The sequence below is a fragment of the Chiloscyllium plagiosum genome, chromosome 33 (assembly GCF_004010195.1).
Source record: "Chiloscyllium plagiosum isolate BGI_BamShark_2017 chromosome 33, ASM401019v2, whole genome shotgun sequence".
Taxonomy (NCBI): domain Eukaryota; kingdom Metazoa; phylum Chordata; class Chondrichthyes; order Orectolobiformes; family Hemiscylliidae; genus Chiloscyllium; species Chiloscyllium plagiosum.
The window spans coordinates 17902445-17919114 of NC_057742.1; the positions used below are offsets into that span (position 1 = coordinate 17902445).

General features: G+C 40.3%; 1 protein-coding gene across 2 annotated transcripts in view; it reads left to right on the forward strand.

Moving 5' to 3' along the window:
* Positions 1–16153, forward strand: part of LOC122539899 (protein HEG-like) — a 90482-nt gene extending 74329 nt beyond the window's left edge. For both annotated transcript variants that reach the window (XM_043675055.1, XM_043675056.1), the window contains exons 8-12: positions 1845–1887; positions 3389–3426; positions 6589–6676; positions 8996–9173; positions 15654–16153. In XM_043675055.1, coding sequence (XP_043530990.1) covers positions 1845–1887; positions 3389–3426; positions 6589–6676; positions 8996–9173; positions 15654–15776 — 470 coding nt within the window. In that variant the 3' untranslated portion in view covers positions 15777–16153. The remainder of the gene's footprint in view (positions 1–1844; positions 1888–3388; positions 3427–6588; positions 6677–8995; positions 9174–15653) is intronic.
* The last annotated feature ends 517 nt before the right edge of the window (positions 16154–16670 follow it).

A 16670-nucleotide genomic window follows, 5' to 3' on the forward strand; every position in this document is an offset into this window, starting at 1 on the left:
AACACCATTACAAAGGAATTAAGAGCAGAGCAGTTCAAAACAGTGATGGGATCTGGCAGAGTCAGCATGGATTTACAAAAAGGAAACCATGGTTGACAAATCAGTGTTGAAAATGTGTTGCTGGAAAAGCGCAGCAGGTCAGGCAGCATCCAAGGAGCAGAAGAATCGACGTTTCGGGCATGAGCCCTTCTCATGAGAAGGGTTCATGCCCGAAACGTCGATTCTCCTGCTCCTTGGATGCTGCCTGACCTGCTGCGCTTTTCCAGCAACACATTTTCAGCTCTGATCTCCAGCATCTGCAGTCCTCACTTTCTCCCTGACAAATCAGTGTAGCTAGTAGTGTTGATAAAAGGGAACCAGTGGATCTGGTTTACTTGGACTTTCAGAAGACTTTTGATAAGGTCTCATTTAAGAAATTAGCATATAAAACTGAAGCGTGTGGCATTGGAGATGGTGTAAGGACATAGAGAACTGGTCGGCAGACAGGAACCAAAGAGTAGAAGAAAACAAGTAATAGAATCCCTGCAATGTGGTAGCAGGCCACCCAGACCCACCCCACCCCTAACCTATCCCTGTAACCCTACAATTCCCGCGAATGACGATCAATTGAGAAAAAAGTGGGAGGCAGGGTGCAATGAGATCTGGGTGTTCTCATAAACCAGTCGCTGAAAGTAAACATTGCAGCCTATGGTGAAGAAGGAAAAAGGTATGTTGGGCTTCATAGCAAGAGGACTGGAGTACAGGAGCAGCCATGTCTTGCTGCAACTGTACAGAGCCTTGGTGAGACTGCACCTGGAATGTTGGCTGCAGTTTTGATCTCCTTATCTGGGGAAGGATCTTCTAACTATGGAAGGGGTGCACCAGAAGTTTTTCAGGAAGCAGTCTGGTATGATAGGATGACTTATAAAGAGAGAAATTGGATCAGTTATGACTGTATTCTCTGGAGTTTCGGAGAATGAGAGGGGTATCTCACAGAAATCTATAAAATTCTAACAGGACTAGACAGGATGAATGCAGGAGGATATGCCTGATGACCGAGGAAGTCTAGAACCAGGTTTACAAAGGAGTATATGGGTTGCACTGTTTATTTAAAATATATTTTTATTGAAAAAGTAGATTTTTAAAAATATTACAATAAATACAAAACAATACAGTTCAAAACAATAGAAAGAGAAAACACAAAGTAAAAAAACCCAACCAGCCCTCATGTACAAATGTATAAATATATGTGGAAAAATATATAATAAAAAAAACTATTTAACTAAATAAATAATAACCAACAACAAACTAATAGATAGTAATAACTCAACTCAGCCAAACAAGACACTCATAAGTTCACAGTTCCTCCTCCCTGGGTATTGGACTCGTAAAACACAAGCGTTATGAGCCGTAACAATTTAACAATTTAAAACCCTTATTAGTGTGGCAGATAAATCTGTGTCCAGGTAGTCCAAAAAGGACTGCCATGTCTTATAGAAATTCTCAGTTCTGTGGTGTACCATACTTGTGAGAAAATCCAAGGGGATATGCTCCATAACAATCTTCCACCAACCCGACAGGCCCGGGGATTTTCAGATATCCAACCTAGCAAGATATTATTTCTTGCACAGAAAGTGAGGATATTGAAAAGCTTTTTCTTATGCGCATCTACAAGGAACACACTGGGCAGGGCAAGAAGAAGAGAGATCGGGTCCTTCTCCATCCTTACACCCAAAATCCTCTCCATAGTACTGTTTTTAAACAGATGTAGTACTGCAATTGTGCTAATGGAAACATAGCACCAGTTGAAATGTATAAGTATTAATGAAACATAATCAACTTATTTACTTTTCTTTTCTATACAGCCTGTCTAAGTGGATTTAAGCTTGAAAATAGAAAGTGTGTGAAGTAAGTTGATTAAATATAAACTGCTGCAGCAGACACCTTTATTTGTGTCTGTTACTTTATTTCCCTTTCAATTCCTGTTACGATTTCAAGAAATACTATACACTTGCCTCAGTCATACTCTCCCTTAAGTACACCATTGATGCTCCTAAATCACAACAGCCATGAGGCTGAGGTAATCCAATTGATCCTAGTTCTGAACAGTTTTGTGGACTTGAAATATCTGTGATGGAAAGGCGTTTTTACTTGTTTGTAACTCAGTTTTGTTCAGCACCTTCTGTGTACTATTTGACTGCTTTTCTACTCTTGAGTCGGCAGCCAGTCTCTGTTTGTGTACTGCACTGTTTTTAAACTGTGTACCCAAAGAGCAAGTGTGTACAACATCAGCTTCCCATGTTTTCTTGATTAAATCAAACAATCTTTACTGATTGTTGATATGAATGATTTAGATGAGGGAATTAAATCTGATACCTCCAAATTTGCAGCCAACACAAAACTGGGTGGGAATGTGAGCTGGGAGGGTAACACAGAGGTCCTTATATGTGAGTTGGAGAAGTTGAGTAAGTGGGCAATTGCATTGCAGATTAAGTATAATGTGGATAAATGTGATGTTATCTGCTTTGGTAGCAAAAATAAGATTATTATCTGATTGACAATAGATGGGGTATTGGTATCGATAATTTGAATCTTTAACATCGCCAGGTTTTCGATCCTGAAAGGGAATGTAGCTCTTAGCCATGTCTAAGCATTGTGTAAAATTGCCTCTGTGTACCAGCAGGAAGCTGCAGCCTTTAGTAAAGGACTGATGCTGTCAAACTCAAAGACAGCTCATGCATTGCTCCAGATGGTCTGTGTCTTGTACGTGGGTAAAGATCCAGAGCTGTATATTCAAAAAGGATCAAAGTAATTAGTTTGATTGGAATCCGACTCCAGGTGCAGCAAAGCCCAGTTGTGAATCTAGACTCCAAAAAACATAGAAAGGAGAGGCAAACTAATAGCTATTTCAGCCATGCAGTTTGATTAATACAGAGACCTGCTGTCCAAAAATAATTAATTTCTAATGACCTTTACAAATTTGAAATGGGAAAACTTTGGTCCATCAACTTTGACTGGAAATCCAGATATACCTCATTTTGAATTTATTATGCTATGCATTGTTGTTGATAATTTGAATCCTTATCATTGTAATTTAAGTGCTGCTGCATAGTTGGTGTTAGTTAGCACATGTGATTCTCATTAAACATCCCTGGCTGTGTGGTTACTAACTACGAAAATTCAGTGTACTGATTCCACAATAGGTTCCCAGTAGAAATAGCTGGAAAAGCACAGCATCTGCAGTCCTCACTTTCTCCTCCCAGTAGAAATAATCAACAATATCCTTTTTAGTCAGTCTGTGTGAAATAAGCCCGTTAAGCTAATTTACTTTACTGGAAGGGCTGGGTCTGATTTTCAACATCTGCTCGACAATATAGTCCTGAGAAAATGACATCTTTGTTATTTCTAGGTGTCCATTTGGTTATGGAGGATTTAACTGTGATAAATGTAAGTACCTATCATTTAAACTTCCGCCAACAATTGTTTTTATAAATTATTCTGAGGTTCAGACTTTTTTTTTGTAGTCAAATAATGAAAGTGATTGGTCGAAGATAGATGTTTGGTGAAATGATCCAAGATCATATTGATGAAGTGAGATTTGTTGCAGTGGGTTGCACGCTCTGACTAGGCCTCTCACTGCTGGCCTGTACAGCGTGAAATCTGAGTGTAGCCTTTGATGCACAACGACCTGAAAAGTGGACTGGCATGGTGACAGAAAGCATGCTCTGTGGCTTCAGCAGTCGTCACTTTCTGGTTTCATGTAACACTGTAGCTATTTTAAGTAAAACCAACAGGTGCCAGTGCTTTTTTTTTCACTACTGAAGGATAATGTGGTTAAGTCTGAGAGCTGTTTGAGCCCTCAAGTTAAACAATTTTTTTGATTTTAGCCCTTGGCCACCAACACTCTCTACATACAGTCAAATTGAGCAAAACAAATGCACAGCTTGACAGAAAACAGTTGTTAATGCTGGCATTCCTATGACCAACCTTTTGCAAATATAATCACCACAGACATACGGTGCCTGTAATCCTGAAATTTAGCTTACTAATGATGTGCCAGGTATGCTTCAAGTCAGCAGCCTGCCTAACTCTGGATAGCATTTCCCATTCCCTTGGTCCCACCATGAGGATTAGACTCCTCCTCTTTTTACCTTTCCCCGCTACCATGAGCATTCCAAAAGGTTGGCAGTGCCTGTCTCCTGCAGAGGGCAGCAGTGTTGCTGAAGACTAACCACTGAAGGTGTCCTATTATTAAAAGAAATTATCTATGCATATAGATCTCTCCAAGTACCTTTCCTACTATTGGTCAGCAGGGCAGTAGTGTTTTTTGAAATGCTATATCTCAATTTGCCCACTGTTAAAAATTGTATATTGTTTGTAAGCACCATTATTGAATGTGCAGGTCAAAGACAAACAAGCTGAAACTAGTTACTGAGCTGTGCCCTATTTGAAGGAAAGTTGCCAGTTTGAGAAACGTAATGCACCTTTTGATTTATGACCACATCCTGAGAAGCCAAATCAAGTTTCAGTCCAGCAGAAGCACTGGCCTGGATTTTGTTGAGACCCTGTAGATATTTCTTGGAGATCTTGACTTGGGTCCTCCCTCATGGACCAGTCATCTAAATGCCCTGATTATAACTGGAGGTCAGAGGCTGGAAATTCAGGACCAACTAACCTCACCTCCTGACTCCCACAATCCTGTCCATTACAAGGCTCAAGCCTAGGAGTGCGACACTCTACTTGCCTGGATGGGCACAGTTCCAACAACACTTGGGAAGCTCATCACTGCCCAGTAAACTTGTTTGATTGGCATCCCATCGATTACCTTCACTCCCTCCATCACTCAGATACAGTGGTAGCAGCATGTACCATATACAAAATCTCTGAGGCAATCCACCAAAGCTGCAGGGACAGCACCATCCAAACCCACAACCTCTGCCACCTAGAGGACAATATGGGGAGCGTCATTGCCTACAAGTTTTCCTCCAAGCCACACTTGACTACTTTGTGCTAAATTGCTGTCCTTTCACTGGTGCTGGGTACAAATCCTAGAACCCCTTCACTAACAGCATTGAGTGTCCATACACTCTATGGACTGCAGTGGTTCAAGAACGCTGCTCACTTTTTGAGGGTAATTGGGAACGGGTAATAAATTCAGACTTAAGTAGTGAAACCCAATTCTGTTAATATGAGTGGGCTGTGCCTATTTGATTAGCAAAACAAAAGCAGGATTATTTTGGAATGGCCTGTTGATAACAATTTATCAGACTTGTGGTGAAATTGAAATTCTTATCAGAGTTTAATCTATTGTGTTTGAGTTGCATAATGGTATAGAAATAAACTCTTGCAGCAGGAATCCAGGGAGTATTTTGTTTCTAAACTGTAGAGTATTTTGAGATCATGTTAACCACCCGGACTTTGCAGTTGGTGAGAAATGAGTACCCACTGTAGAGGAGACCAAATTGTGAGCAGTGTGCACACCATCGTATGTGTCTGCAAATGGAAAGTCGCTCAGTGAAACTTCTGCACAACTTAAACAGCAACTTCCTGATCTTGGTATTTAACTGATCGTGTGCAGATGTGAAAAGTTGCTTTAATTGAATTAATACGGCAAATTGTCACAACTACTTCAAAGTTTCTTTTTCTATTTTGGATTGTGGAACAAAATGAGGAAACTATACTGCCTTAAACCAAGAACTGTGGAAGGAATTGCTGCATTCTTAAAAACATTGAGAGTTTGTTCACATATTTACAGTGGGTGTATCCTGAGCAAGCTTTACGAAGAGACAAACTGCTGATTAGTTCGAGCAGTCAGGAATTATCAGCATGGATAACAAATTTCAGATTGTTTATCTCCAGACTACAACAGGGAAAGACATTGTCGTATGCCCCCTCTGTCTTTGTCACATGTGCTATCTCTCTCTGTTGTGCTCTTGCTCTCTGTAGCACTCACTCTCCCTGTCTGTCACGCATGCAGCCTCTGTGTCCAGTGCAACTACTGAAGCATGTCCAGGGACTCTGTCTTAATGTCTAAGGACTGTTCTGGTTATCCAGAAGAAAATAGCTGTTACTTACTACTTGGGTTTTAACTATGTAAAAAGGGTATTGGTAAAGTTGGAATAAAATCACTGCAGGGACGTAAGCCCTGAGGATTAAGAGACTGCAGCCTAAAAACCTAGGAATCCACGTTGAGGAGGGTTAGCAGATGCTGCCTAATCTGACCAGTCATTCTATAGTAGTGATAAAGTGGATATATTTATATGAAAATATATACATGACCAGCATTATTGTGCTTCACCTCAGGAAATCTCAAAATCAGTATAGCTGCAAGCATGAACAAATCTGTTCAGGGAGAGAGAAGACAGCCAAATTTTTGTAACAAATACTTCATTATAAATAGTCATCCTGTAAATTCTAATTCCGTAATTACATGGTTTGAAAATGGAATAATTCACCTTTTTTGTGAATTTATATGTTTGGCTTAATGTGTTCCTGATCAGGTTAAATTCTGATTCTTTCTAGATATCCTTGAAAATGGGATACATGCCCAATGTGTCAAAACTGTAAGATGTTGCATTGAATATTAATGCGTGGTTTCTGTTTCTCCAGCATATTTACTGGCAGTTGTGGTGATCTCCTGTGTACTGGGTGGTATCCTCTTCCTCTTGTTGTTGGCCCTAATTGTAACCTGTCTCAGGTAAGGATGTGACATGAAAAGCAGAGTTATTTCTGTCCTGTGCTGTTTAATAAAGGGTTGGGTTCAGGGAAAATGATGGTCTTTATTCCCAACGATGAAAACAGCACAATTGACCAATCATCCAAATTGGTAGCTTCATGATGCTGGTGGAAATATTTCTTTAGAATGTATCTCTACTTGTTGCCCTAATGGTCTATCAAATGAATTGTTAGATGCTGAAGAATAAACCTTCACAGCTAGTTTTGAATGAACATCAAGCTGACGAGCCGTCAAATATCCTCCCTTTCACCTGTGAAATTCCCCCCTAAAGCCTTTTGGATGCTGTTGTGATAATGAGCCAAAACCCAAAAGTACTATGGATATTTTTAATGTGTACTTCCAAAATCTAAAAGGTACAGCCAAATATGACTGTAGATATAAATTGAGTTGCTATCTGTGCATATGGAGAGAAAGAGAGAGAGATACATGAAATGACACATCTAAAGAGGCAAAAAGAACTTCAAACAACAACCATTCAGAGGGGAAGGGCCAACTCAGAACTGACTGTACTGTGATTTTCTGTGACTACAAAAATAACAAGAGACTGAGGAACCCCTGCTCAACAGCAAGCCACCTCCTCTGGATTATGTTCCAAACTGCAGAGATGATTTTTAATTTTCTCATTGAAGAACACAGAAGGGCGTCAGTTAGAAGGTCAGGTTTATATTTGCTACAGTGTGCTAATGGGAATGAATATTTTCACATGCCAATGGGTTAAGTTACCCTTTATGCACTGGCCTGGGTCCCCTAGTGTTAATGTGCTGTGAAGGTCACCGTTGATGACCTATCCCCTCGTCATCCCTGTGTTGCAAGTAGAGGGACTTCGTATTCTGAGTGCCAAAACCAACAAGCTAGCAAGCCAGACTAAAGGAAACAGGACAACAAAAGGACTCTCCCTTGTGCTGAATGCTGGAATTCAGTCACTGTCAAAAGGAATGAGGATAACAGAATCTCAACCAATCTACAAAGCTGAAAATCTTGAAATCAACTGTTCAACTACCAATATCAATGCTACCAATGTTAGGCATCCGCAAGGGAAGGGTTCCATTTTAAAATTGATCTGTCACGACCATCAGGTTGAAAGGTGAGGATAGTTTGTGGATGAATAAAGAAGTTCATCCTTCTCCCTGGGAGCTTAACAGTTTAGGATGTCCTATCTAGGATCATAATAAATTAAAGAACATTGCGCAGAACAGTACCTATACTCCTTTCGTAGTGCACAGCAGTTACAGTGAATGCTATTGTCTCTGACTGGGTTGAATATCGTACACTTATGCCTAATTTTATATTTGACAGCCTACACTTCAGCCAAAATGCCTTGATAGGAATAAATGCTGGAGAAGTAGTGCAGTGTTTCAGTGGCTCAATCTCCAAGGCTCCTTCAGCAGCAACAGTATGTTAACAAATGTTAACCAATAATTAATTTCCCTGGCTTCTAGGTTAGAAAATTAAAACTTTCATTTGTCCTTCACATACCCTTGAGTGTGAACCTGCTTTGCGTAGAGTGTCCATTGTTGTTTTCCCATTGTGTCCAAACCCCCTCTATTGTCAGCAACGTGTGTATCTCTTAACCTTACCCACAGCTAAAGTACTTTATTTTTGGACTTATACAGCAATTTAGGGATATGCAGATCAGGTGGAAAAGTGGAGTTGAAATCCAGGTTCATCCGTGAATGGTAGAGCAGACTGACTCCTTGTTTTACAAATTGGTAGCTTAATGACATGGAATGATTGAAGTTTCTGTACTTGTTGCTTTAATAATTTTTCAACCAAGTTGAAGTATTCTTAAGGAATAAGTCTTCACAGCTAGTTTTCTTTTACTGCTCTTAGTCAGTTTGATGCACATCATTGTCTGTTATTAAAGAGTAGTGATTTTTAAAAAAAATCATTATTGAAATACTGTTTCTTTCTTCATTGCACTAAAGGAAGGGTGATGTTTTGGTCAGTCAAACCTCAGTAGAAATACTCCTTGACTAATCAAATCAACTTAAATGTCATTTTGAAGTAACATCCTCAATCTCTCATTAACCAACTCCACTGTAAAGGGGAAAATAAACACTGTGCGGCCATTTATATTATCTCTGCAGCCTTAATTCTACTTGGGCACACACACATTTCACATCAGTGGATAGATGCATGGGCTTAAAGTAGGATTTGAATACTGTGAGATCTGCACACATCTAATTGCAAAATGTAATCCCATCATAGAGTTACACAATTTATGTTATCAAATGCTGAGATTGGAAGTGCAGTTAAAGTGACATTGACTTTTATTTGCAGGTCCAAAAGTGGTTCTTGCAGTTCCGCATCAGGCTCTCACGACTATGTCATGTGGCCCAAATCCGAGATGCCGAAGATTCCCCGTGCCACTATGCACTGGGATGGTAATCAGCTTGAAATGCAAGAGAATGGAAGCACCAGCAGTTTAAATGATATCCATCGAGATGCTGGGAGAACAGTGAGTGCACTTAAAACTGGAAAGTAGAGGGTGGGGGAAGACAAGGTGGATAGAAATTGGGCCTTTGATTAAATGCAATGCTTGCTGGTTTCACAAAGCCATAACTGTCAGCACTCTCTAGTCACCACTAGGATTAGCACAGTTCTTCCCAACAGAGAACTGGAGAGTTTGTTGTGTTAGAAAATGTTAGTGTTTGGTTTTGTCTCTGATTTTCCTCTGCACATTCTGCCACTAATAGACTGCATCCTACTCCAAACACACATGTTTTCCAGTAAAGCAGTTTCAGACTTTTATTTTAGGATCGGAAACAAACCTCTGGTTCACCTGGAAATTTTGCGAAGCTTGTCAGCCGAACAGTGGTGGACTCTCCCTCTTTATGGGCATTTAAGAGGGCATTGGATAGGTATATGGAGGAGTAAAGCAGTTTCAGACTTTTATTTTAGGATCGGAAACAAACCTCTGGTTCACCTGGAAATTTTGCAAAGCTTGTCAGCCGAACAGATATGGTTAGTCTGACACAAAAGTTAAACAGTGTCTAAAGTTCTTCATTTAAAATAGTCTCCTGAATTTTATATTTGTCTCAAACGTTGCTGTCCAGCTTATCACTTATATTCTTGTACTTTGGAACTGGAATAGTAATTTCAGTGTGGGTATGTTTTTGCTGATTATAATTATAGATACAGAAGGCCAATTAGCCCATGTAACTTCATCCACCTCGAGAGATTTTAATGTTTCGTCCACCAAGCTTCCGGGCTTTTTGTCTCCACTATGCTTTATCTGAAAGACCATTCCATAAGTAAAGCACACTTTGGTGGCATGGTGGCTCAGTGGTTAGCACTGCTGCCTCACAGCATCAGGGTCCCAGGTTCGATTCCAGCCTTGAGCGACTGTCTGTGTGGAGTTTGCACGTTCTCCCCGAGTCTGTGTGGGTTTTCTCCGGGTGCTCCGGTTTCCTCCCACAGTCCAAAGATGTGCAGGTTAGGTGAATTAGCCATGTTAAATTGCCCATAGTGTTAGGTGCATTAGTCAGAGGGAACTGGGTCCGGGTGGGTTACTCTTTGGAGGGTCGGTGTGGACTTGTTGGGCCGAAGGGCCTGTTTCCACACTGTAGAGAATTGAATCTAATCTTAATGCAAAAGAGTCTTTAGACATCATAAATTTATCTGGTCCTAGTCTAAACCTGTGTGCCTTTTGATGGAACAAAGCTGTTTCATAACATTGTAGACCCAGTACATAACCAGAACTTGGTGTTCCATTTCCTGAATAAACTTCAAATTGCCTGTGAAGTGTGTTTTTGTACTGTTACAATTTAGTAGCAAGCTAGCCATTGTAATGTGTGAAAGGTCATTTGATTTGATACATGGCCATCTCATTGGCAAGCATCAGACACAAATGAATCTGTAAAGCCACAGAGACTTGTTACCAAATAATGTCGAGTTACTGTAAATGGTATTTCCTCTTTTAAAGACTTTGATGTGGGTAAATATCCTGATTAAAAATATTACTCACATTTCACTCTGGCCTAATTCTGAAAGTATATTAATGGCAATCACTTACGTGTCAGGTGAATGGCTATCAGTCTCCACCCTTAGAAATTAACTTAAAATGTCCATCTTCTCCTCTTTAGGAATATTGTACATGTTGTTCAGATCCTGTTAGGGACTCGTTATGTTTGAAATAAATTTGTCATTAACTGTAAGAATCATACTATAACTTTTCATAGTTTTATACAATAGCTTTACAATTTAAATTTTAAAAAAGCAGGTATAACAAACTTAACACTAACTTAATTATTAGTATGCAATGAGTCCACTGTTACTTTCCCCTATCTTTCAAAATCTAGAAAGCTATTTCAGTTTTTAAGGGACCAAGCCTGGATGCCACAGCTGTCTGAAAATCACAATCCTGAAGAAGGGTCACTGGACCTGAAACGTTAACGTGGATTTCTGTCCATAGCTAGGATATTTACCCGCTTCCAAGTCTTTAAAAGAGGAAATACCATTTAGAGTAACTGAACATTATTTGGTAACAAGTCTTTGCAGCTTTACTGATTCATTTATGTCTGATGCTTGCCAATCAGATGGCCATGCCTGAACTGCTGGGATCTTGCAGCAAATTCTGTTTTTTTTTTAAACAACAAGTCATAGAGTCATGCCCTTTGGTCCATCAAGTCTGCCCTGACAAAGTTACTACTAAAGGCCCATTAATCCCAATTTCCTACATTTGTCTCATATCCTTGAATGTTATGATATTTCAAGTGCTCATCCAAATATTTTTTAAAGGTTGCAAGGTCTTCGGCCTCCACTATCTTCCCAGTCAGTGCAATCCAGATTCCCTCCACCCTCTGAAAGGTTTATTTTTCCTCAAACCTTCTCTGATCCTCCTGTCCCTTACCCTAAAACTATGCCCCCTCCTGATTGGCCCCTCAACCACGTGGAACAGCTGCTCTCTATTCACACTCATAACCTTATGCACCCCAATCATGAGCGCCTCAGCCTTCTCTGCTCTCAAGAAAATAATCCAGCCTGCCTAGTTGCTCCTTATAGCTCATTCTCCATCTCAGGCATCATCCTGGTGAACCTCCAGTGTACCCCCTCCAGTGCTATCACACCCTTCCTGTAGTGAGACGATCAGAACTGCACACCTAACCAACGCTCTGTGCAACTCCAGCATTACCTCCTTGCTCTTACACTGTATGCTACGATTGATGAAAGCAAATATCCCATTCATGTGCTCTGAAAGTGGTAGCTGTCACGGTGACTTTGACCTTGTGCCAGCTCCATAAATGACCAGATTCACTCAGCTCAATTGCACAATCTGCCTTTTTCTTTTGGCCTTTCCCTCACTGTGTTTTTTTTCTGCTGTAAATCTCTTCCCAGGGTATTAGAAGAGGACATTTTGCAATTATGAAACTGAAACTAAGCATCTCATCAGGAACTGATAGAGACCCCTAATTCATTGAAACCTGAAACCTGTGAGCTTTCTGATTCCTAGCATCTGCAATTGTTTTTTCATCTGGAATTCACTTTTGATTTTTCCTTAGTTTCACAGTCAAGACATTTGGAGACTTCCAGACTTCTTACTCTGCAAGGATTCTACAGTTTTTTGCCTTGACTTTGGACACTCTGTTCCCTCTAAGCCTGCCCCCATAATTCTTTTAAAGCAATTTCTAAGCTAGTTCTTCAAGCTGTTTTCTGCTTTCACCTCTTGTGGCATGAAGGGAAGGTAAAACCTGCACCCGCACCTTTCCCCTCCCTCCCTCCCAAGTCCCCAAAGGATCCTTCCACAGCGATTTTCCTGACATCGAAACACCTTCATCTACTGTGTCTGTTGCTCTCAGTGTGGTCTCTACATTGGGGAGACAGGTTGCCAATTCGAGGAACATTTCAATGAACATCTCTGGGACACACCCACCAAACAACCCCACCGCCCTGTGGCCAACCACTTCAAGTCCCCTCCCACTCCACCAAGGACATGCATGTTCTGGTCTGCCTCCACCACCTAATCCTAGCCACCCAATGGCTGGAGGAAGAACGCCTCATCTTCCGCCTCGGGACTCCCCAACCACACGGCATCAATGTCAATTTTAACAGTTTCCTCATCTCCCTTCACTCCATGTCATCCCAGATCCAACCCTCCAACTCAGCACTGCCCGCTTGAGCTGTCCTTCCTGTCCATCTCGCTTCCCATCTATCTGTTCCACCCTCTGCTCCAACCTATCACCATCACCCCTCCTCCTGCATCCACCTATCACCTTCCTAGTGACCTTCCCCCCAGCCCCACCCACCCTCCTATTTATCTCTCAGCCCCTTTTCTCCTCTACATTCCTGATGAAGGACTTATACCCAAAATGTCGACTGGACCTGCTGTACTTTTCCAGCATCACACTTGTCGACTCCTTTTTTCTGCTTCAACAAGGCAAACTGCCTTTTACTGGAAATTTCTTACTTTTGCTCCAAATTAGGCAAATCTTCTAATTTTATTTTCCCCAATCATCAATTCCAAGTGAATAGCAATCTGCATAGATCAGCAACTTCCTTCTGAGGACGCCTGGATTAAAGGTAAAAGTAAAGTGACCTTACCAGGCCACAGGTCTGCTCTCCCTTTTTAGAGGGAGAGACAACTGATGTGTTTAACCTGAGGGTCATCATAACTTTGAGGGGAAAGGTTGAGGAGTGTCCTTCATGTGAACTTCTGCTGATGGAGGAATTGAACCCATGCTATTGGCATCCAAAAAAGAGCCAATTGAGCTAACAAATCCTTTTACTTTACAACTGGATAACATTTTTTTTTTAAAAAAGACCTCTTACCTTCAAATACCATCTCCATGGCAATCTGGCAGGCTTTGGGAAGCTCATAACTGAAATATAAGCCAATTATCTTAACTTCAAGATAACTCCTTTTGATTCTGTGACTAGTACGAATAATTTCTATCTCTATTGGAGTTTGTGATCCTCTTTCTCAGAAGTTCTGGTCCCAACAAGAAACTCCCCGTTCACCAACTGCCTCTAGCTTCTTCTCATCTGGGGACCACAAACAATTTAAATATTTTATTAAGACAAGGGGTTGATCTTCTGACTTCACTGCTAGCTTCTTTCTTTATCCAAGTTCTCACAACCAACTCTGACAATGCAAGATTAACGCAGGTTACCATTTAATTGTAATTAACTCAGGCTTGTTTCAATTGCATTTTTGCTCAGACTGTATATTAGTTTTTAATTCCATGTCTCCCTTTATCTTGCACTTAACACTTTAACTCCTAAAACTGAAAGTTGCCTCTCAAAAATATGAACAATGGAATGGAGACAAGCCGGCCACAAATCTAGAAGACTGCCTAATGAGATGACAAAGTCTTGGTTTCATTGGGCAATTTGTCGTATTTAGTTCCAGACGGAACCATTTCAATAATGAAAGGCTTTCTGCAGATAAAGGACGGAGAGTCATCATATCTTGTTTCGACGTGTGCTGACTGCTGGGAACTCTAAAGAAAATTGTTAGAATCTAATAACTGAATTTTGAAAAATTTCAATTTTCTTAACTCCATTTCCTTGGGAGTCAGAAACAACAGGTGGATGTTACAGTATTGGTTAATGATCACAAAATGATGCACAAAGTATTACTATTGAGATATGCTTATTTGAAATTTGTTGACTACTGACCCATCTTGGCTATAATGGCTGTCTTCACTTTATACTTTCACAATGAAAGCAGTTTCTTCTCAGTGTCCTTCACATCGGTGCTTGCTGCTTAATGTTCAAGCATTTATTTCAAGCGTCAAAAATACAGTAATTTTTCTAAAGTTTTAGTATCCTTTTAACTCTTCCGCAACCATATTTCCAAACTCTATTTGCATTTAAATAGTACATTATAATAGTGTGATGGCTTTGTCACACAACAGACTTTGTACTGTGTTACAGTGACTTCTAACTTAAGATCTTTTCTGTCAGAATACTTTACAACTTTTTAAAAACTTCTTTGTAATGTAGTCATGAATTTGGCTGTGGCACCATTTGTCAAAAATTGTTGCACGGTGAGAAAATTTGTTGAACATCAGGTGATTCATTTAATGGCTAGAATGACCTCATTGTGGATGGCTTGTGCTCAGCAGCTGTGGTCAACACTGTACAAAACGTTTTATTTTGTTTTGCTTGTTTCTTAATAATGATCCGAGTAAGATTTAGGTCGTTGATTTCCCCTTCGCCACAAAACATTGTGCCTAGACAGTTTTAGAAGGCAGTATAGCATCTGCTGTCAGGTGTGCAATTCCCCTTTCACGTGCACATTGCCTTTGGTAACTAGACAACCCTTTTGCTTAAACGATGAACAGTGACTCACTAAAAGCTGCAGTCAAATCCAATTCCTTAGACAGGTTTCTTGTCCACTCGTGCTGTCAGCCTTCATCTGGAACAGAAAGCAATATTTTATCAAAATGGGTTTTATTTTGTCAGAAATATCAATCTTGACACAAAGGGAAAACCTGGTGGAGCCCAGGGCGTCACTTTAAAATTTAAGAGCTTGCCCATTCAGGGGTAATGTCGAGAAGCACTCCCCTACACAAAGGATGGTGGAAGTCTGAAATTCTCTCCCTCAAATAAAAATGGCTGTGGCCAGGACAATTGAAAATGCAAAACCTGGGATTAATTGACTTTTATTAGGTAAGGGCATTGAGGTTTATGGAACCAAGCGTTAAGTGGAATTTAAGATACAGATCAGCTGCGATGCAGTTGAATGGCAAAGCAGGCTTGAGGGACTCAGTGACCTGCTCCTGTCCCTTTGTTTCTACAATACATTCCTCTAGAAGATTCTATCTTTAAACTTCAAGCAGTAAATGTCACTCATTCCTCACCCAGCAGCCCGTGCATTTGCATTTAAAACAAAAAGGTTTCAAGATGTATTTGAAAGAGTATAACATTTTAGTAAAGTACACATTCAGTCAGTGTGCTCCTAATTTAATTGATATCCTGCATTTTTCTATTCAAGCCTGAAAAAAATGATGACCTGAAGACCTTTAAAGGGAAGCAGCAGTCTCGGTACACCTATCTCTGCCAGGGTCAAGAGAATCCATATTACGTCAGTGATGAGAAAAAACCTGAATATTTGTAAATGGAGCCGGATTGATTTTTAGAGGGTGAAACAGATATTCTTTCAACTATTGAGAATGTTTGTGCTTCTGTGCAGGTCGCATAGCAAGTGTAAAGGGTAGGGAAGGGGGAAGTAAAGGTGGAATTTTGTACGAATTTTTTAAACCAAATTCTTGGGACGTATTTCTGTAGTGAGGCAACTATGAAACAAAAACCTTCAACTTAGTATTTAAAAATTAAGACTCCAATTTTCCTGGCCATTAAAATGTCAGACGAGGGAGTTCAAACTTCCGGCATTAACCTATTGGAACATTACCTTTGCCTCTCTTCCTAACACTGTAATAAAGCAGATTATTCTTCCAAATTTAACCATGCAAAGCCAGGAGGAGCACAAAGACTTAATGGTAGGATTGGCATGAGGTGCAGGGTGGTGTTTGATGTGTGTGGGGAGGGGGAGCGGGGGGAGTGGACAAGGTGTGGTAGTTGTTGATGGGTGGGAATTTACTCTGGTTAGCACCCAGAGTATTTCTTTTGTATTGAAGTGTTGAATCGTAATTTTAGAATTTTCCTTCCGTTTTTACCAATTGATTCAGTACATTATTTCCAAACCATAATACCAAATGTAAAGGTCCCTCCTTCATCAGCTAGCTATTACATTGTGCTGAACACAATACTGTAGATGGCTGCAGTAGGAGAACATTGTTCATTGATGGTCAGGAGACTACAGCTGACCATTGCATCTATGAGTTCCTTCTAAATCTAGCATAAAATTAACAGGTTTCCACATTTCAGCATCCCTTATAGTGACTGCAAAATTGTAACATTTTAACTTTTGATTGGATGTATTTAAACTGGTTGCTCAGTCACACCACTAATGTTCCCTCTTTAGATTTGCATAGTTGTATAATCTTCATTG